Raw genomic sequence first — 22,607 nt, forward strand, 5'->3', positions numbered from 1 at the left:
ATAGTGAGTGCAGCTCTGGGGTATAATACAGGATGTAACTCAGGATCAGTAATGTAATGTATGTACACAGTGACTGCACCAGCAGAATAGTGAGTGCAGCTCTGGGGTATAATACAGGATGTAACTCAGGATCAGTAATGTAATGTATGTACACAGTGACTGCACCAGCAGAATAGTGAGTGCAGCTCTGGAGTATAATACAGGATGTAACTCAGGATCAGTAATGTAATTTATGTACACAGTGACTCCACCAGCAGAATAGTGAGTGCAGCTCTGGGGTATAATACAGGATGTAACTCAGGATCAGTAATGTAATGTATGTACACAGTGACTGCACCAGCAGAATAGTGAGTGCAGCTCTGGAGTATAATACAGGATGTAACTCAGGATCAGTAATGTAATGTAGGTACACAGTGACTGCACCAGCAGAATAGTGAGTGCAGCTCTGGGGTATAATACAGGATGTGACTCAGGATCAGTAATGTAATATATGTACACAGTGACTGCACCAGCAGAATAGTGAGTGCAGCTCTGGGGTATAATACAGGATGTAACTCAGGATCAGTAATGTAATGTATGTACACAGTGACTGCACCAGCAGAATAGTGAGTGCAGCTCTGGGGTATAATACAGGATGTGACTCAGGATCAGTAATGTAATGTATGTACACAGTGACTGCACCAGCAGAATAGTGAGTGCAGCTCTGGGGTATAATACAGGATGTAACTCAGGATCAGTAATGTAATGTATGTACACAGTGACTGCACCAGCAGAATAGTGAGTGCAGCTCTGGGGTATAATATAGGATGTAACTCAGGATCAGTAATGTAATGTATGTACACAGTGACTGCACCAGCAGAATAGTGAGTGCAGCTCTGGAGTATAATACAGGATATAACTCAGGATCAGTAATGTATGTACGCAGTGACTGCACCAGCAGAATAGTGAGTGCAGCTCTGGAGTATAATGCAGGATGTAAGTCAGGATCAGTAATGTATGTACACAGTGACTGCACCAGCAGAACAGTGAGTGCAGCTCTGGGGTATAATACAGGATGTAACTCAGGATCAGTAATGTAATGTATGTACACAGTGACTGCACGAGCAGAATAGTGAGTGCAGCTCTGGAGTATAATACAGGATCTAACTCAGGATCAGTAATGTAATGTCTGTACACATTGACAGCACCAGCAGAATAGTGAGTGCAGCTCTGGGGTATAATACAGGATGTAACTCAGGATCAGTACTGTAATGTATGTACACAGTGACTGCACCAGCAGAATAGTGAGTGCAGCTCTGGAGTATAATACAGGATGTAACTCAGGATCAGTAATGTAATGTATGTACACAGTGACTGCACCAGCAGAATAGTGAGTGCAGCTCTGGGGTATAATACAGGATGTAACTCAGGATCAGTAATGTAATGTATGTACACAGTGACTGCACCAGCAGAATAGTGAGTGCAGCTCTGGAGTATAATACAGGATGTAACTCAGGATCAGTAATGTATGTACACAGTGACTGCACCAGCAGAATAGTGAGGGCAGCTCTGGGGTATAATACTGAAGGTAACTCAGGATCAGTAATATAATGTATGTACACAGTGACAGCACCAGCAGAATAGTGAGTGCAGCTCTGGGGTATAATAAAGGCACTGAAAACAAAAGACAAGAAATGATGTAGTGAACTACAATATGGGGATGGGTGAAGATATAAGGGGGTTGTGAGGTAGACGTTGCTCCTATGTCCAGGTGCCCTATATGCCCAGAGACCCCTTTATTACTCATGATACCACAGATTTTGTATTGGGAGACTGGATTTTTATGTCGTAATAAGGAGCCTGAAAGCACACAACTGGACAAGATTTTTTGTAAAATGATAAACTGATTGTCAAAAAAAGTTCAACTGAAAATATCAACATTTATTTATTTTTATTATTTTTTCTTTGCTTTACACAAGATCTTTCATAGTTTCTATATAATTTGCCTTTGGGTTTCGGTGTAGGGTTTGCTGCAGAATGTGAAACCTCTGACCTGTGGTGGATCAGTAATTCCCAGATTCGGCTCTTCTACGTCCGTATTTAAAATAATTTGTTTGTAGAGAGAAGAAGGGGCCGATCTTCAGACGTCTCAGATCTTCTGTCTGTGACACATAATGTCTCGTGCATACAATGAGGAATTGCGTCATTTATCCACTATGATAGAGAATGGGTGAAATGAAACCTCTGCGATCATGAGAAGCTTTCAGCAGTTTTTCTTTTCGCAGATTCGGTGTTTCAATTTCTCATCATTTCAACATCTCTGCTTCCTGTCAGTGAAAGGGAACATTCTGGGCATCAGCAGCTCAGCTCTGCCTCCTCCTAGTGGTTTGTATCATTGCAGGTAAAATGTATCAATCTGAAGCACAAACTCCACAGATCCCAGAGGATTTTCTATGTCTGTGAGGTTTTCAGCCTCTGGATATTCATTTTAATGTTTCCAATTGTTGACAAGTAGCAGAGGGCTCAAAAATAGCGTGGAGCTGAAACCAAACTGGACAAAATTGCAGACTTTTTCAGTCATTCGGCTCTGTAGTTTTCATATGGTGCATGTATATATATGTATATATTTATATAACATTTACCCCCCTCTTGCCTGAAAAATTCAGTAAGATACAACAGCCGATTACATTTGTCTATACATCAGATATAATACATTGTGATATGAAGGTCGTGGGTGTGAGACCCTTATATCCGTCAGTGTCTGTAATTACAGCCTTGGTTGTTGTGGAGCCCAAAACTTTACTGTAGTCCCATTCATCAGCTTGTTAAAGCGCCTGTCAGGTCTCCAGAACTACCTGATGTAAGAACAGGACAAGGGGCGACCCGGGAGGAAGACGCTTCCCATTATGTTATTCAATATTATTACATAAAAAGCTGTTTACCTGTGGCCGGGAGCCATAGAGAAAGCTGCCGAGCCATAGAGAAAGCTGCCGAGCCATAGAGAAAGCCGCCGAGCCATAGAGAAAGCCTCTGAGTCATAGAGAAAGCCGCCGAGCCATAGAGAAAGCCGTCGAGCCGTAAAGAAAGCCACTGAGCCATAGAGAAAGCTGCCGAGCCATAGAGAAAGCCGCCGCTGAGCCATAGAGAAAGCCACTGAGTAATAGAGAAAGCCGCCGAGCCGTAGAGAAAGCCGTTGAGCCGTAAAGAAAGCCACTGAGCCATAGAGAAAGCTGCCGAGCCATAGAGAAAGCTGCCGAGCCATAGAGAAAGCCGCCGAGCCATAGAGAAAGCTGCCGAGCCATAGAGAAAGCTGCCGAGCCATAGAGAAAGCTGCCGAGCCATAGAGAAAGCCGCCGAGCCATAGAGAAAGCCGCCGCTGAGCCATAGAGAAAGCCTCTGAGTCATAGAGAAAGCCGCCGAGCCATAGAGAAAGCCGTCGAGCCGTAAAGAAAGCCACTGAGCCATAGAGAAAGCTGCCGAGCCATAGAGAAAGCCGCCGCTGAGCCATAGAGAAAGCCACTGAGTAATAGAGAAAGCCGCCGAGCCGTAGAGAAAGCCGTTGAGCCGTAAAGAAAGCCACTGAGCCATAGAGAAAGCTGCCGAGCCATAGAGAAAGCCGCCGAGCCATAGAGAAAGCCGCCGAGCCATAGAGAAAGCTGCCGAGCCATAGAGAAAGCCGCCGAGCCATAGAGAAAGCCGCCGCTGAGCCATAGAGAAAGCCACTGAGTCATAGAGAAAGCCGCCGAGCCATAGAGAAAGTCGCCGAGCCATAGAGCAAGCCGCCGAGCCGTAGAGAAAGCCACTGAGTAATAGAGAAAGCCGCCGAGCCGTAGAGAAAGCTGCAGAGCCATAGAGAAAGCCACTGAGCCATAGAGAAAGCCCCTGAGTCATAAAAAAAGCCGCCGAGCCGTAGAGAAAGCCGTTGAGCCGTAAAGAAAGCCACTGAGCCATAGAGAAAGCTGCCGAGCCATAGAGAAAGCCGCCGAGCCATAGAGAAAGCCGCCGAGCCATAGAGAAAGCTGCCGAGCCATGGAGAAAGCCGCCGCTGAGCCATAGAGAAAGCCGCCGCTGAGCCATAGAGAAAGCCGCCGAGCCATAGAGAAAGTCGCCGAGCCATAGAGCAAGCCGCCGAGCCGTAGAGAAAGCCACAGAGCCATAGAGAAAGCCGCAGAGCCATAGAGAAAACCGCCGAGCCATAAAGGCGCCAAGCCATAGAGAAAGCCCCTGAGTCATAGAGAAAGCTGCCGAGCCATAGAGAAAGCCGCCAAGCCATAGAGAAAGCCGGCGAGCCATAGAGAAAGCCATTGAGCCATAGAAAAAGCTGCCGAGCCATAGAGAAAGCCGCAAAGCCATAGAGAAAGCCACCGAGCCATAGAGAAAGCCGCAAAGCCATAGAGAAAGCCACCGAGCCATAGAGAAAGCCGCAAAGCCATAGAGAAAGCCACCGAGCCATAGAGAAAGCCGCCGAGCCATAGAGAAAGCCACTGAGCCATAGAGAAAGCCGTTGAACCATAGAGATAGCCACCGAGCCATAGAGAAAGCCACTGAGTCATAGAGAAAGCCGCCAAGCCATAGAGAAAGCCGCCGAGCCGTAGAGAAAGCCACTGAGACATAGAGAAAGCCGCCGAGCCGTAGAGAAAGCAGCCGAGCCATAGAGAAAGCCACTGAGTCATAGAGAAAGCCGCCGAGCCATAGAGAAAGCCGCCGAGCCATAGAGAAAGCCACAGAGCCATAGAGAAAGCCACAGAGCCATAGAGAAAGCTGCAGAGCCATAGCGAAAGCAGTTGAACCATAGAGAAAGCCGCCGAGCCATAGAGAAAGGCGCCAAGCCATAGAGAAAGCTGCAGAGCCATAGAGAAAGCAGTTGAACCATAGAGAAAGCCGCCGAGCCATAGAGAAAGCCCTTGAGCCATAGAGAAAGCTTCCGAGCCATAGAGAAAGCCACTGAGCCATAGAGAAAGCCGCCGAGCCATAGAGAAAGCCGCCAAGCCATAGAGAAAGCCGCCAAGCCATAGAGAAAGCCGCCAAGCCATAGAGAAAGCCGTTGAACCATAGAGATAGCCGCCGAGTCATAGAGAAAGCCGCCGAGCCATAGAGAAAGCCACTGAGCCATAGAGAAAGCCGCCGAGCCATAGAGAAAGCCGTTAAACCATAGAGAAAGCCGCCAAGCCATAGAGAAAGCCGCCAAGCCATAGAGAAAGCCGTTAAACCATAGAGAAAGCCGCCAAGCCATAGAGAAAGCCGCCGAGCCATAGAGAAAGCCGTTAAACCATAGAGAAAGCCGCCAAGCCATAGAGAAAGCCGCCAAGCCATAGAGAAAGCCGCCAAGCCATAGAGAAAGCCGCCAAGCCATAGAGAAAGCCACTGAGCCATAGAGAAAGCTGCCGAGCCATAGAGTAAGCCGCCGAGCCATAGAGAAAGCCGTTAAACCATAGAGAAAGCCGCCAAGCCATAGAGAAAGCCGCCAAGCCATAGAGAAAGCCGCCAAGCCATAGAGAAAGCCGCCAAGCCATAGAGAAAGCCGCCGAGCCATAGAGAAAGCCGCCAAGCCATAGAGAAAGCCGCCGAGCCATAGAGAAAGCTGCCGAGCCATAGAGAAAGCCGCCGAGCCATAGAGAAAGCCGCCGAGCCATAGAGAAAGCCGCCAAGCCATAGAGAAAGCCGCCAAGCCATAGAGAAAGCCGCCAAGCCATAGAGAAAGCCGCCGAGCCATAGAGAAAGCTGCCGAGCCGTAGAGAACACTGCCGAGCCGTAGAGAACACTGCCGAGCTGTAGGGAACAATATCGAGCCACAGAGAAAGCCGCCGAGCCGTAGAGAAAGCTGCCGAGCCATAGAGAAAGCCGCTGAAGATGTTTTAACCATTTCAAATAAAATTGGGCTTCACAGACCGGTGAGTGCCACCTATTCTTCTTTGTTACAAGGACTTCAAGTACTGTTGTTTCTCAGGTGGGCCCCCGAATGTCCAGGTTTCTATGCCGGCAGCGTGATCACATACCAATCTGTTATTATGTTTCACAAGTGTTAGCGGTGCAGATTGCTTTTCTACTTATGTATGTGGTTTACCTTGTTATTAGAATGTGCACATTGTAGATTCAGACTTAAAGGGAACCGGTCACATCCAGAAATTCTACTTACTGGGGGGCGTAAGAACTGCAGTCGCAGAGGGTGCGACTGCAACTGGGACCATGTGGGAGAGGGGCATAGTACCAGGACCAGGATGGGGGACATTATGCCAGGAAGAAGGTCAGGATGGGAACATTGTTATTGAGAGGTATTTTTACCGGAAGGGGCCCAGAATGGGGGATATTATTACAAGAAAGGCCCAGGATGGGGTACATTATTACTTGGGGGACTAACGTGCATGTCCTTAAAGGATCAAGGATCCTACAAGGGCCCGTACATATGACCATCATGCAGGTGGTGCCCCACTTATAAATTTTGCCGTACCGGGGCCCATGAGACTAGTTATGCCACTGCTATTTACCAGCTGGTATAGAGATAATAGGGTAAATCCTGTATAAACCATGTGTAGCTAACTTATTGGAGCAGTGGCTAGAGGGAGAAAATGAATGTATATCCTCCCTGCGGCTTCTCACATCAGTCATGGGTGTGGTGTAGGGAGCGGTCACAGACGCACAGTCACTGTGACCAGGCTTTCAATCAGTCTCACAGTATAATGAGTGGGGACTGTAATAGCTCCGTGCACCGCTCTAATGACTGTAAGCGAGAGGCTGCAGGGAGGAGAGAACTTTATTTTCTCTCTGTAGCCACTGATCCAATAAGTGAGTAACACAAGATTTAAATGCTTTTTACCTGCAGATTACCCACATATCTGCAAGAAGGTAAAATTTCTAGCTATTAAGGAACGTATATGGAAACAAGGAGTGAAAAAACACGTGTGACACAAACCAGAATATATGTTATGCCTTAGATTCCTCATGTACCCCCTGTTAGTCTGACAGCTTTACTCCCCTTTGTCATCCTCTCCACAGCTTCATCAGGTCGTAACCTGGAATGGAATCAGGTCGCCTCGTCAAGAGTTAATTTGTGGAATCACCGGCGTTCAGAGAGTGTTTGCAATCATCGGGTGTGTGCTGTAGAGGTCGTGATGACGGACAGCTCCGCTCAGAGCTAAGCCTATTCCACAACTGTTCTCAGCCAAAATATGGTAAGAAACACTCAGCTAAGTAAGGTGAAACCACAGTCCAGCATTACTGTAAGACATGAAGGTTGCTCTGAAGAGTTGCTGGAAGCTTAAAGACATCCTAAAGTGCAGTCATGAAAACCATCAATTGCTATAATAAAACTTGCTCTCATGAGGAAAGGAAGACAAAGAATGGCCTCTGCTGCAGAGGATAAGTTCCTCAGAAGGACCAGTCTCAGAAATGGCAAATTAATGGTGCTTCAGAACAGCTCACAGAAACGATGCCCAGAAATCAGTTAGCAGATACATTTCAACATGAGGAGACTGCGAGGAGCAGTCCTAATGGTCACATTTTTTAAAAAAAAGTTACTACTGATGAAGAGAAACTAGAAGAGACTTGTATAGACCAAGCAACGGAATGACTGGACTTTAGATCAGTGGAATCTGTCCTGTACCCAGATGAAGCGAAATGTGAGACTTTTGGTTCCAACACCTGCCTTTGTGAGATGCAGAAGAGGTGAGTGGATGGTTTCTACATGTGGTGCTCACTGTGAAGCATGAAGTGGAGGTGTGATGGTGACACTGGTGGTGATTCATTCCACATTCAGGGCACATTACCCAGCATGACGACCACAAAGTTATACAGCGATCGCCAGTCCATCTGATCTGGTGGGACCATTTGTATGATAGCAGTACAATACAATGACCCAAAACACCTCCAGGTGATGTGTCCAGAAGGAGAGGGATGGAGGCCTCCACAATCACCGACCTCAACCCAATGGAGATGGTTTGGGATGAGTTGGACACAGAATGAATGAGAAGCAGCAGGCAAAGAGCTCAGCAACTCTGGGGGCGAATTCAGGACTGCTGGAAGTCATTCCTGGTGACGACCTGATGGGGCTGCTGGAGACAATGATAAGGGTGTAAATTCCCTGCTTCTTTTTCCACTGTGAGTCCTGCTTGTTTACAAGGCTTTATGCACCCATGGAGAGGGAATAGAGGCCTCACAGGTTTCCTCTACTACTGTTCAGAGCCAGACTCACAGGCTTTCTCAATGTCTGTGCAGAGCCGGACTCACAGGCTTTCTCTATGTCTGTGCAGAGCCGGACTCGCATGCTTTCTCTGACTGTGCAGAGCCTGACTCACAGGCTTTCTCTACCACTGTGCAGGGCTGGACTCACAGGCTTTCTCTATGACTGTGCAGGGCTGGACTCACAGGCTTTCTCAATGACTGTGCAGGGCTGGACTCACAGGCTTTCTCAATGACTGTGCAGAGCCTGACTCACAGGCTTTCTCTACCACTGTGCAGGGCTGGACTCACAGGCTTTCTCTATGACTGTGCAGGGCTGGACTCACAGGCTTTCTCAATGACTGTGCAGGGCTGGACTCACAGGCTTTCTCAATGACTATGCAGAGCCGGACTCATAGACTTTCTCTATGACTGTGCAGAATGGGACTCACAGGCTTTTTCTATGGCTGTGCAGAGCCGGACTCACAACCTTTCTCAATGACTGTGCATGGCTGGTCGCCACAGGCTTTCTCTATGACTATGCAAAGCGCGACTCACAGGCTTTATTTATGACTGTGCAGAGTGAGTCTCACAGGCTTTCTCTATGACAGTGCAGAGTCGAACTCACAGGCTTTCTCTTTGAATTCTGACAGCTTTTTACATGAAAATACTGAATAAAATATTAGATAATGATATTTCCTGGCGCTCGGCGCATCTTCCTCAGTCCAGTTTCGCCCTCAGGTACAGACCTGACAGATCTGCTTTAGTCCTATCCATACTGCTGTTTTCCACATTATGGTGACTCATACAACGGGACTCACTTGTCACCTGAGCACTTACTGTATTTTGATGGCCCATTTCTTACCCGTATCCAGCAAACAATGAGTTAATGGTAATGTGCGCTCATGTTGCCCACACTGTTCATGGAGCTGAGATGAGTGGTGGACACTGCACCAAACCCCCCAGGGGCAGACTGCAGGCTGTGAGTGGGGTACAGGGCTGAGGGGGTGCTCGGCCAATATGAAAATCCAGCGGGCGCTACCCCGGAGGTCATGAGGTTCAGCTTGGATAGTCCTGGGAAGGGTAAGTGCGGCAGATTGCTCTGGAACTTATACAGAGACTGTTCGGTGCTGGGTGCAGACTGGCAAACCTGTGCCAAGCCATGGAAGTCAAACTTGTAGGCGTACCTCTTGCCATGGACCTTGGCCATTATGTTCTTGTCGTAGTAGTAGCGCAGGGCTCGGCTCAGCTTGTCATAGTTCATATTCGGTTTGCTTTTCCTTTCCCCCCAGCGTCGGGCAACCTCATCGGGATCGGTCAGCTTGAATTCTCCGTTGGTGCCTTCCCAAGCAATACAGTTGGCATTGGAGTGATCGGACAAGAGCTCCAGGAGGAACTGCCATAGCTGGATCTGTCCACTGCCTGGAGGAGAGAAATATATTAGTACTCTGGAGGATGCACACCGAAATCACAGGGGCACAAGGTGAAGCTCAGGACAATGCACACGGAAATCACAGGAGCACAAGGTGCAGCTCAGGACAATGCACACTGAAATCACAGGGGCACAAGGTGCAGCTCAGGACAATGCACACCGAAATCACAGGAGCACAAGGTGCAGCTCAGGACAATGCACAACGAAATCACAGGAGCACAAGGTGCAGCTCAGGACAATGCACAACGAAATCACAGGAGCACAAGGTGCAGCTCAGGACAATGCACAACGAAATCACAGGAGCACAAGGTGCAGCTCAGGACAATGCACACTGAAATCACAGGGGCACAAGGTGCAGCTCAGGACAATGCACACCGAAATCACAGGAGCACAAGGTGCAGCTCAGGACAATGCACACGGAAATCACAGGAGCACAAGGTGCAGCTCAGGACAATGCACATGGAAATCACAGGAGCACAAGGTGCAGCTCAGGACAATGCACACTGAAATCACAGGAGCACAAGGTGCAGCTCAAGACAATGCACACCAAAATCACAGGAGCACAAGGTGCAGCTCAGGACAATGCACAGTGAAATCACAGGAGCACAAGGTGCAGATATGGACAATGCACACTGAAATCACAGGGGCACAAGGTGCAGCTCAGGACAATGCACACCAAAATCACAGGGGCACAAGGTGCAGCTCAGGACAATGCACCAAAATCACAGGGGCACAAGGTGCAGCTCAGGACAATGCACACCGAAATCACAGGAGCACAAGGTGCAGCTCAGGACAATGCACACTGAAATCACAGGAGCACAAGGTGCAGCTCAGGACAATGCACACCAAAATCACAGGGGCACAAGGTGCAGCTCAGGACAATGCACACCAAAATCACAGGGGCACAAGGTGCAGCTCAGGACAATGCACACCGAAATCACAGGATCACAAGGTGCAGCTCAGGACAATGCACACCGAAATCACAGGAGCACAAGGTGCAGCTCAGGACAATGCACACCAAAATCACAGGGGCACAAGGTGCAGCTCAGGACAATGCACACCGAAATCACAGGAGCACAAGGTGCAGCTCAGGACAATGCACACCGAAATCACAGGAGCATAAAGTGCAACACCAAAATCACAGGACAATACACAGCGAAATCACAAGAGCACAAGGTGCAGCTCAGCACAATGCACACCAAAATCACAGGAGCACAAGGTCCAGCTTAGGACAATGCACAGCGAAATCAGAGGAGCACAAGGTGCAGATCAGGACAATGCACAGTGAAATCAGATGAGCACAAGGTGCAGCTCAGCACAATGCACACCGAAATCACAGGAGCACAAAGTGCAGCTCAGGACAATGCACACCAAAATCATAGGAGCATAAGGTGCTGCTCAGGACAATGCACACTGAAATCACAGGAGCACAAGGTGCAGCTCAGGACAATGCACATCGAAATCACAGGAGCACAAAGTGCAGCTCAGGACAATGCACAATGAAATCTCAGGGGCACAAGGTGCAGCTCAGGACAATGCACATGGAAATCACAGGAGCACAAGTTGCAGCTCAGGACAATGCACACTGAAATCACAGGAGCATATGGTGCTGCTCAGGACAATGCACACTGAAATCACAGGAGCACAAGGTGCAGCTCAAGACAATGCACACCGAAGTCACAGGAGCACAAAGTGCAGCTCAGGACAATGCCCACTGAAATCATAGGAGCATATGGTGCTGCTCAGGACAATGCACACTGAAATCACAGGAGCACAAGGTGCAGCTCAGGACAATGCACACCGAAATAACAGGAGCAGAAGGTGCAGCTCAGGACAATGCACACCGAAATCACAGGAGCACAAAGTGCAGCTCAGGACAATGCACACTGAAATCACAGGAGCACAAAGTGCAGCTCAGGACAATGCACATCGAAATCACAGGAGCACAAGGTGCAGCTCAGAAGGATGCACACCAAAATCACAGGCTCGTGTACTTTAGGCAGGGGCTTGTGTACTTTCTTTCCATAGTTTACCCCACTTTTGTGGCATACATTAATTTTATGATGAATTTGTTGGGTGAAATTACCCACGGCCTCCCGCCCGCCCAAGTCCTGCACAAAAATTTGGTGGATCTGGTTGGGGTTGGTGTAAAAACATCAAAAGTTGGTATAATTTCAGTCATTTTTGCAACAAAAACTGATGAATCCTAATCATAATATTTAATAGGGTACGTACCCATTTGCGAGAAAAACGGACAAGTGCAATGTGATATAAAATCGGACTGCACTCTGACCATTGTTATTCAGTGAGTTACATCTCATCTGCGATTTTTTTCTCAGCTGAAATCGGACTGAGAAAAAAATCACAACATGCTGCGTATTGCAGCATATCGCGAATGAGACTCGCCAATGCAAGTCGATGGGTGCGAGAAAAATTGGACAGCACTCGCACCAAGCGCAAGCCATCCATTTTTTACAGATCCCTTACCATTCTGTGCCATAGAACACTGTAAATGGTCCTGTAAATGATTGTAGAAAAATAGTTACTGAGAAAAAAACGCATTGCATCCGGATGTCACACGGATGCTATATGAGAAAAATTGCATTGCACTCGCATGACACTCGTCCGTTTTTTCGGAAGGTTTTATCTCTCGCCTTTAGGTACGTCCCCATATAGCATAATACTGAAATGTAGGCAGAGTATCACAGGTGGTGGTGGCACGTTCTGCTCCTGGCTGGCACAACAGTCCATAACTATCACCCTGCTGAACCAGCCGCAAAAAATGCACCAAAATCTGCAGTGAAATCCATGGGGCTGATTCATAAAGCAGTTTTGTGGTGTAAAACTAATTAATGTCACAACCTTTGTGCACAACTTGTAACCCCCACAAATTTTTGGAAATTGGGAAGAGCTAAGCTGTAGCCGAGCGCAACCAACAAATTCAACATCATTTACAGAGAAAAAAAAGTAAAATTCCAACTAGAATATATTCCTGTCCTTGACTCAAATGACATTTTTTGGGGTTTGACGCATTGCAGCGGAAGGAAAAGCCAATCTGCTGAGCGAATCCCTCATTGAATCTACATTCGCACAGATCAGCTTTGATATGGAATTTGGCGCAGATTCCGCATGAAATACAACCACAATCTGCAAATTACACATGAGAGCAAGGTTTCCCCAATCCTGTCCTCAGGCATTGGAAATTCGTGGTGCAGAATTTTGCAAATCAAGGTAATGCAAACTGCAAATCTGTGGGACATCCGCAGCCGAAATCTGATTAGGATCTTCCCTAATTTCTGCTGCAGAAAATGATCAAACCCTCAAAAACTTCTCACAAAAACAACCAAAAACATTTACTGAGATATTTTGTGAAATTATATATAACTGAGCAGAAGTGTTTCCTAATAGAGCTCTATAGATTTTTTTTTCCTGTCATCGAAAATAATAAACCATGTTTGTATGTAACCCCTTCTTATGTACCGCACCATGGAATCAATGGTGCTATATAAATAACAATAATAATAAACCACTAATCAGAATATTACAGTTTTGGTCCTATCGGGTTTGTCATATTTTCCTTTAATTTCTGACAATAAATGCAAAGAAATAGTAAGAATTAACACCTTCACTAAAACCAATAATAGCATTGTAGCAGACAGATTCTAATCATAATTAACGAATGTAATAATTATTAGCAATTTATATAATTATTACATAATTACCTGCCTCCTATCACTTCTCCTGGACTCAATTAATGATTTAGAAGTAACAGAAGTAAATCAGACTTATTATTCCTATGGATCTATATAAATCTCTCTGCAGTAATGGCACCTAAAGAACTCACTGACATATGCAACCTTCAATATAGAAAGTATCTGTATAGATCCAAAGCCAAAAGCCAGAATGGAGACCTGATATTAATCACATTCATATAGCAGGGAGAATGATACAGCAACAAATAAAAAAATGTAAAAACAGCACAAGAATGTGCTAGAAATAAGCATAGAGGTGTACAAAAATATGTATGTATGTATCTACAATGTGCAAAACTATATACACATACATATATATGCACAGTGATGGATGATAGATAGATAGATAATAGATGGATAGATAAAAGATATATTAGATAGATGATAGATAGATTGATAGATAGATAATAGATGGATAGATAAAAGATATATTAGATAGATAGATAGATAATAGATGGATAGATTAAAGATATATTAGATAGATAGATAGATAGATAGATAGATAGATAATAGATAGATAGATAATAGATCTATATCAGATAGATAGGTAGGTAATAGATATTTGGTTACAATTAAGAAAGATCATATATATATATTATATCTGTATATATATATATATATATAGTACTGTACATAATTGCTGCTGTTAATGAAGTATTTGTTAATTTTAACCACATCTGAGATCTTAAAATAACCTCAAAGATTTCACTTATAGTAATTTCCTTGCTGCAGCAATTAATATTATTAATCATGATGATAATAAAGATACAATTCATTTATATCAGTTACATATTTATAATTTCAGTTTTAATGTATGAATTAATTTATATATTTTTAATCATTTTTTTCTGATTTTTTTTAATTTATTCACAAAATTACAAGATGCTAAATATAAAGCTGGAGCTAATGTTAGTTATTAATAATACTATTATTATTATTATTGATGCTATCATTTGACTGTTCTGAATGGGAATAATCATCCATCAGTCACTTGTCCTGTAATTTACAATGATGTAATAATAAAAGTGATGTGATTAAAATAATCATAATATTGGTTTATTACCAGTGAGATATTAATGATAACAATACATTCTTTTTACTATTACATGACAATATTCTTTGCTGTCTCTGTGGGGAACTCAGAATTCAGTCTGACATATTCCCCCCGACAATTGCTCCATAAAGGAACCCCACACTATCTGTGAAGCTTTGGCTCAGACATTCCTGAGCTTTGAATCTTCTGGTTCCTTCATGATAAAATGATGAAATGACAGACGAGCTGCAGGAGAATGGCTGCACAGTCCGACCATTGCTGGGGATTGTATGCAGACTACACAAACCCTTTTGTAATTAATCCATTATTACTCTTGCCCCCAATGTCAGTGCTAGACCTGCATTCGTTATATCCATGCATGATATTCTTATATACAGCGATATATCCCGACACATCCATGTTCTCACCTTTCTGGACTCCGGCAGAGAATGGCCTCCAGCTCTGAGCTTTTTCCTTCAGGAAACTTTCACCTACAGGATCTGATCCCAAGAAATAAGGTTTATTACACAGAAGCATCGCAGGTGATATCCCGACCCCACAACCATCGCTGCATATAATGGGGGCTCTGCAGGACTAGTCCTGTGTATGAGGCAGAGACTGGACCAAGACCCCCAGAAAGTAAAATATGTGATGGAGATATTGCAGTAATGGAAACAAGGATCCCCCTGCAGCTCTGCACCCCCCATTCTCCCTGCGAGCCCCCAATGGATCACTTGGCTGCCTGGGGATCAATAGTTATTCAGGGGTCACAGTGAGATTTGGAGAGTATCGAGTATGGAGGTTTATGGGTGTCCGTCATATGTAGGGATTATTGTGGGGTCTCTGCGGTTTGTGGGGGTCTCTGGGTGCCCCAGTAGTTTGTAGGTGTCCCTCTGATTCGTGGGTGTTCCCTGGACTCAGGATGGGAATGTAAGGGGAGATGGCAGGAAACGCGTCCAGGAAAAAGGAAATCCGACTTCTCAGGGACATTATAAGGCTGCGACTGAGGGAGAAGAGAAGGGACTGAGACGAGTGGGACCAGAGTGGGGTCTGCAGAAGAAAGGACCGTGGGGTGTCAGGACAGAGGAAGGAGGGACAGTGGGGTATCAGGACAGAGGAAGCAGGGACAGTGGGGTGTCAGGACAGAGGAAGGAGAGACAGTGGGGTGTCAGGACAGAGGAAGGAGAGACAGTGGGGTGTCAGGACAGAGGAAGGAGAGACAGTGGGGTGTCAGGACAGAGGAAGGAGAGACAGTGGGGTGTCAGGACAGAGGAAGGAGAGACAGTGGGGTGTCAGGACAGAGGAAGGAGAGACAGTGGGGTATCAGGACAGAGGAAGGAGGGACAATGGGGTGTCAGGACAGAGGAAGGAGAGACAGTGGGGTGTCAGGACAGAGGAAGGAGAGACAGTGGGGTGTCAGGACAGAGGAAGGAGGGACAGTGGGATGTCAGGACAGAGGAAGGAGAGACAGTGGGGTGTCAGGACAGAGGAAGGAGAGACAGTGGGGTGTCAGGACAGAGGAAGGAGAGACAGTGGGGTGTCAGGACAGAGGAAGGCGAGATAGTGGGGTGTCAGGACAGAGGAAGGAGGGACAGTGGGGTATCAGGACAGAGGAAGGAGGGACAATGGGGTGTCAGGACAGAGGAAGGAGAGACAGTGGGGTGTCATGACAGAGGAAGGAGAGACAGTGGGGTGTCAGGACAGAGGAAGGAGGGACAGTGGGATGTCAGGACAGAGGAAGGAGAGACAGTGGGGTGTCAGGACAGAGGAAGGAGAGACAGTGGGGTGTCAGGACAGAGGAAGGAGAGACAGTGGGGTGTCAGGACAGAGGAAGGAGAGACAGTGGGGTATCAGGACAGAGGAAGGAGGGACAATGGGGTGTCAGGACAGAGGAAGGAGAGACAGTGGGGTGTCAGGACAGAGGAAGGAGAGACAGTGGGGTGTCAGGACAGAGGAAGGAGGGACAGTGGGATGTCAGGACAGAGGAAGGAGAGACAGTGGGGTGTCAGGACAGAGGAAGGAGAGACAGTGGGGTGTCAGGACAGAGGAAGGAGAGACAGTGGGGTGTCAGGACAGAGGAAGGCGAGATAGTGGGGTGTCAGGACAGAGGAAGGAGGGACAGTGGGGTGTCAGGACAGAGGAAGGGGAGACAGTGGGGTGTCAGGACAGAGGAAGGAGGGACAGTGGGGTGTCAGGACAGAGGAAGGAGAGACAGTGGGGTGTCAGGACAGAGGAAGGCGAGATAGTGGGGTGTCAGGACAGAGGAAGGAGGGACAGTGGGGTGTCAGGACAGAGGAAGGGGAGACAGTGGGGTGTCAGGACAGAGGAAGGAGGGACAGTGGGGTGTCAGGACAGAGGAAGGAGGGACAGTGGGGTGTCAGGACAGAGGAAGGACGGACAGTGGGGTGTCAGGACAGAGGAAGGAGGGACAGTGGGGTGTCAGGTCAGAGGAAGGAGGGACAGTGGGGTGTCAGGACAGAGGAAGGAGGGACAATGGGGTGTCAGGACAGAGGAAGGAGAGACAGTGGGGTGTCAGGACAGGAAGGAGAGACAGTGGGGTGTCAGGACAGAGGAAGGAGGGACAATGGGGTGTCAGGACAGAGGAAGGAGAGACAGTGGGGTGTCAGGACAGAGGAAGGAGAGACAGTGGGGTGTCAGGACAGAGGAAGGAGGGACAGTGGGGTGTCAGGACAGAGGAAGGAGAGACAGTGGGGTGTCAGGACAGAGGAAGGAGAGACAGTGGGGTGTCAGGACAGAGGAAGGCGAGATAGTGGGGTGTCAGGACAGAGGAAGGAGGGACAGTGGGGTGTCAGGACAGAGGAAGGGGAGACAGTGGGGTGTCAGGACAGAGGAAGGACGGACAGTGGGGTGTCAGGACAGAGTAAGGAGGGACAGTGGGGTGTCAGGACAGAGGAAGGAGGGACAATGGGGTGTCAGGACAGAGGAAGGAGAGACAGTGGGGTGTCAGGACAGAGGAAGGAGAGACAGTGGGGTGTCAGGACAGAGGAAGGAGAGACAGTGGGGTGTCAGGACAGAGGAAGGAGAGACAGTGGGGTGTCAGGACAGAGAAAGAAGGAGACCGAGGGTTGTCAAATATTAATAAGTCAAAGAAGAGAGTGGGCTGCTATATTTTAAGGAAAAATGTACTAGCCGGTCGTCAGCTATTTGTGGTAGAATGAAGAGTTGTCAGAGGATGCGGGAAGAGTCTTATTCCAGAAATAAGAAAGTCGGTCGGTGCCACAGAGACAATTCTCATATTATCGGTCGTACGAGGGTCAGAAGACGATGATGAGAAGAGCATAGTGTGGTGTCAGACAGTGAGAAGAGGCAGGCAGTGGGTTGTCAGATGTTATTGGGTAGTGGGGTGTCGGATCTTTTCCTATGAGATGATAATGGGGGGCCAGGTCTGTTCCAGAATTAGGAAAGTCAGAGACATGTAATGGGATGCAGAGTGCGGGTCTTCAGAGGACTATGAAGTACCAGGTGTGTGAGCAGAGGACAGGGGTCTGCTGGAGTGAGGAGAACTGTCAAGAGGAAGCGGAGGAGCTGAGGGAGCGAAGCGGCGGAGGAGCTGAGGGAGCGGAGCGGCGGAGGAGCTGAGGGAGCGGAGCGGCGGAGGAGCTGAGGGAGCGGAGCGGCGGAGGAGCTGAGGGAGCGGAGGAGCAGCAGGACTGGAGGGAGCAGAACAGCAGGATCAGGGACAACTATTGGAGCGCAAAGACGGATCATGACGGATGATGGAAGAGAAGAACAGAAGAAACCGGAGGTAAAACGCCAAAAACAAAACCTAAAATTCCAGGATTCCAAAGTCATCAGATGCCAGAAGCTCCAGGGATCCATCACCCCAAAAGCAAAACTTTTTGAAGTCTCCCAATCCTGACACCCCAAATCCCACAGGTAGGGTCTGAGTCTCTACCTGTCAGGTACATGTTGAGCAGGAGCTGGGATCCACTGCCCTGAGCCATGGAGCTGAGCACTGACACCCTGGGCGCCCAATGATGAGCCCTAATATTAATCCCAGGACTATGGTTACTAGAGGAGGAGAGGAGAAGGAATCACAGAGGAGAGATGAGAGGAGGCAGATAATATCCCGGCAACAGGCACCGGCTGAGGATGGGCCCCTGGCTGCAGCTCCGGGCCCCTCCCTGCGGCGCCATCATTTCCTGCCTAAAAGTCTTTTTAATTAAAGAGCCATCTGACTGCGCCCTGTTCACACAGACCCATATCAGCCCATCTGAGGATTAATAAACCTGACTGTTAAGGATCTGTGTTTCTCCGGTGATGCCCCCCACCCTCACCCCTATTTTACGCCTGTTAACTCTTTGCAAACAGCGTCCAGCGTCAGAGATGAGGCTGGTATTGATCTTTGGGCATCTCCTCATGCTTCATTGCCTCTGAGACAACAAGCTGATGGAAGCCTCATCCAGGGAACAGGCCATAAAGCTGCAGTTAGAGAGACTCCAAACACCCAGGCTTGCCATTAACACCCATTACTACCCCATCACCCTGGAGCAGCACCCTTTGTGTGCCGGGGCTGCGTCAGTAGCACAGTGTGGGCACCTTCTGCATGGAAGGAGAAGGATGAGTGGTGCCAGGGTCTATGATGCACTGCAAGGCAGGAGGAGGATGAGTGGTGCCAGGGTCTATGATGCACTGCATGGCAGGAGGAGGATGAGTGGTGCCAGGGTCTATGATGCACTGCAAGGCAGGAGGAGGATGAGTGGTGCCAGGGTCTATGATGCACTTCATGGCAGGAGGAGGATGAGTGGTGCCAGGGTCTGTGTGATGCAAGGCAGGAGAAGGATGAGTGGTGCCAGGGTCTATGATGCACTGCATGGCAGGAGGAGGATGAGTGGTGCCAGGGTCTATGATGCACTGCATGGCAGGAGAAGGATGAGTGGTGCCAGGGTCTATGATGCACTGCAAGGCAGGAGGAGGATGAGTGGTGCCAGGGTCTATGATGCACTGCATGGCAGGAGGAGGATGAGTGGTGCCAGGGTCTATGATGCACTTCATGGCAGGAGGAGGATGAGTGGTGCCAGGGTCTATGATGCACTGCATGGCAGGAGGAGGATGAGTGGTGCCAGGGTCTATGATGCACTGCATGGCAGGAGGAGGATGAGTGGTGCCAGGGTCTATGATGCACTGCATGGCAGGAGGAGGATGAGTGGTGCCAGGGTCTATGATGCACTGCATGGCAGGAGAAGGATGAGTGGTGCCAGGGTCTATGATGCACTGCATGGCAGGAGGAGGATGAGTGGTGCCAGGGTCTATGATGCACTGCATGGCAGGAGGAGGATGAGTGGTGCCAGGGTCTATGATGCACTTCATGGCAGGAGGAGGATGAGTGGTGCCAGGGTCTATGATGCACTGCATGGCAGGAGAAGGATGAGTGGTGCCAGGGTCTATGATGCACTGCATGGCAGGAGGAGGATGAGTGGTGCCAGGGTCTATGATGCACTGCATGGCAGGAGAAGGATGAGTGGTGCCAGGGTCTATGATGCACTGCATAGCAGGAGGAGGATGAGTGGTGCCAGGGTCTATGATGCACTGCATGGCAGGAGAAGGATGAGTGATGCCAGGGTCTATGATGAACTGCATGGCAGGAGGAGGATGAGTGGTGTAAGGGTCTATGATGCACTGCATGGCAGGAGGAGGATGAGTGGTGCCAGGGTCTATGATGCACTGCATGACAGGAGAAGGATGAGTGGTGCCAGGGTCTATGATGCACTGCATGACAGGAGAAGGATGAGTGGTGCCAGGGTCTATGATGCACTGCATGACAGGAGGAGGATGAGTGGTGCCAGGGTCTATGATGCACTGCATGGCAGGAGAAGGATGAGTGGTGCCAGGGTCTATGATGCACTGCATGACAGGAGAAGGATGAGTGGTGCCAGGATCTATGATGCACTGCATGACAGGAGGGGGGTGGGTGGTGCCAGGGTCTGTGCACAGTGTGGGCACCTTCTGCATGTCAGGTGGATGAGCTGTAAGAGCTGTCAGTAGATGTCAAATGTCAGCTGTCAATGAAGACACTAAAATAAAGTTTACCCCATTGGTCCCTCCACACCTCACTGCTGCATGTGTCTGGACTTCTCCACAGGGTCGTCACCTAGCTTTCAGACGAGCGGGAGAAACCGAGTCCAGCCCGGCACGCCGACATAGCAGCCCCACATGTCTCATACGGACTCTGTCCTCCATTGTGCCCCATAGTGTCAGTCCAAACAGGCTAATATCAACAACACCCTCAAATGGGGTTTATACAATCTCTTTTTGTATATATACATTTACTTATCAGCATATTTCTCTGATCATCATAGGAGGCACAATATAGATCTAACTCTTGAAGCAGATATATATGAACACTTGGTTTGATACCGGGTTACTTCACCTTGTTAGCGGTCGGCAGACTGACGAAGGCCGATTGTGGGCCGAAACGTCTTTCTAGGACTGCATAAATATATATTACAAATAAAATAACTCCATGTGCAAAGGATCATTCAGTTGAGTGCCAAGTTATTTGTATTTCACTTTGGTCTGGGTAACCTACTTGCGCACCTTGTGGTGGTGCCACGCTATACTTGACACTAGCTTTACCAATGTCCTGAATGACAAATCACCCTGATTATGATGCTGTGCTGCAAAACTGTCTCCTAGCCCAGATTCAGGCTGATTTGCCTTTCAGAGACTCAGGAAAGCTGGCCCTATAGGATCTGCAGCCAGAGGATGTCCCCAGCTAATGAAGACCTGAGTGTGATGCTGGGTATTGTAGTGCTCCTGGACTGCACCACACCCATATTAGCTAACCATTCAGGATAACTGGCTGAGCCGTAATACCAGACTGCGCCACACGACCAGGGAGGCGTTTTGTCTAAAACTGCCTTTGTTTTTCCTGATTAATAGAAGTCCCACTAATTACATATAAAAGGCCACAGATCAGCTGAAAACTTTATTTCCAAGATGACGAAAAAGCATTTTAGCTTTTCTAAAAGAAAGAAGTAAGTGACTCTAGAATATGGATTCCACAATACAAGTGAATGGGATCAGGCTCTGCCTAAATGACCCCACCCCTCTGTGACATCATCTCATATCCAAATATATATATATATATACACATATATAACCCTGCCCCATCACCCAGTGATATCATCTCCAAATATAACCCCACCCCATCACCCAGTGATATCATCTCCAAATATAACCCCGCCCCTTCACCCAGTGACATCATCTCCAAATATAACCCCGCCCCATCACCCAGTGATATCATCTCCAAATATAACCCCACCCCATCACCCAGTGATATCATCTCCAAATATAACCCCGCCCCTTCACCCAGTGACATCATCTCCAAATATAACCCCGCCCCATCACCCAGTGACATCATCTCCAAATATAACCCCGCCCCATCACCCAGTGATATCATCTCCAAATATAACCCCTCCCCATCACCCAGTGACATCATCTTCAAATATAACCGAGCCCCATCACCCAGTGATATCATCTCCAAATATAACCGTGCCCCATCACCCAGTGACATCATCTCCAAATATAACCCCTCCCCATCACCCAGTGATATCATCTCCAAATATAACCGTGCCCCATCACCCAGTGATATCATCTCCAAATATAACCGTGCCCCATCACCCAGTGACATCATCTCCAAATATAACCCCGCTCCATCACCCAGTGATATCATCTCCAAATATAACCCCGCCCCATCACCCAGTGATATCATCTCCAAATATAACCCCGCCCCTTCACCCAGTGATATCATCTCCAAATATAACCCCGCCCCATCACCCAGTGATATCATCTCTAAATATAACCCCTCCCCATCACCCAGTGACATCATCTTCAAATATAACCCCGCCCCATCACCCAGTGATATCATCTCCAAATATAACCGTGCCCCATCACCCAGTGATATCATCTCCAAATATAACCGTGCCCCATCACCCAGTGACATCATCTCCAAATATAACCCCGCCCCATCACCCAGTGATATCATCTCCAAATATAACCCCGCCCCATCACCCAGTGATATCATCTCCAAATATAACCCCGCCCAATCATCCAGTGACATCATCTCCAAATATAACCCCGCCCCATCACCCAGTGACATATTCTCCAAATATAACCCGGCCCCATCACCCAGTGACATATTCTCCAAATATAACCCGGCCCCATCACCCAGTAATATCATCTCCAAATATAACCCCACCCCATCACCCAGTGACATCATCTCCAAATATAACCC

The 22,607-nt window shown here is 47.9% G+C and overlaps 1 protein-coding gene across 1 annotated transcript; it reads right to left on the reverse strand.

The window, feature by feature from the left end:
• Positions 1 to 8,399: 8,399 nt before the first annotated feature.
• FEV (FEV transcription factor, ETS family member) lies at positions 8,400 to 18,831 on the reverse strand. The gene is made up of 4 exons (XM_073545252.1): positions 18,743 to 18,831; positions 18,267 to 18,382; positions 14,779 to 14,850; positions 8,400 to 9,555 (listed from the first exon to the last, which is right to left on the reverse strand). The coding sequence occupies exons 1-4, from the start codon at positions 18,829 to 18,831 to the stop codon at positions 9,020 to 9,022; spliced, it is 813 nt and encodes a 270-aa protein (XP_073401353.1). The 3' UTR covers positions 8,400 to 9,019.
• Between the last annotated feature and the right edge of the window lie 3,776 nt (positions 18,832 to 22,607).

Source organism: Dendrobates tinctorius, unplaced genomic scaffold, assembly GCF_039654945.1.
Source record: "Dendrobates tinctorius isolate UK_male_01 unplaced genomic scaffold, ASM3965494v1 ptg000143l, whole genome shotgun sequence".
Taxonomy (NCBI): Eukaryota; Metazoa; Chordata; class Amphibia; order Anura; family Dendrobatidae; genus Dendrobates; species Dendrobates tinctorius.

What these genes read in the sequence shown, in the direction of transcription:
- FEV (XM_073545252.1), bottom strand. Translation starts at nt 18,831, where the DNA reads ATGGCAAGCCTGGGTGTTTGGAGTCTCTCTAACTGCAGCTTTATGGCC. An exon ending in GCTCAACATGTACCTGACAG is followed by an intron (nt 14,851 to 18,266) that starts GTAGAGACTCAG and finishes TCTTGGGATCAG; the next exon opens with ATCCTGTAGGTGAAAGTTTC. An exon ending in CTCTGCCGGAGTCCAGAAAG is followed by an intron (nt 9,556 to 14,778) that starts GTGAGAACATGG and finishes TCTCTCCTCCAG; the next exon opens with GCAGTGGACAGATCCAGCTA.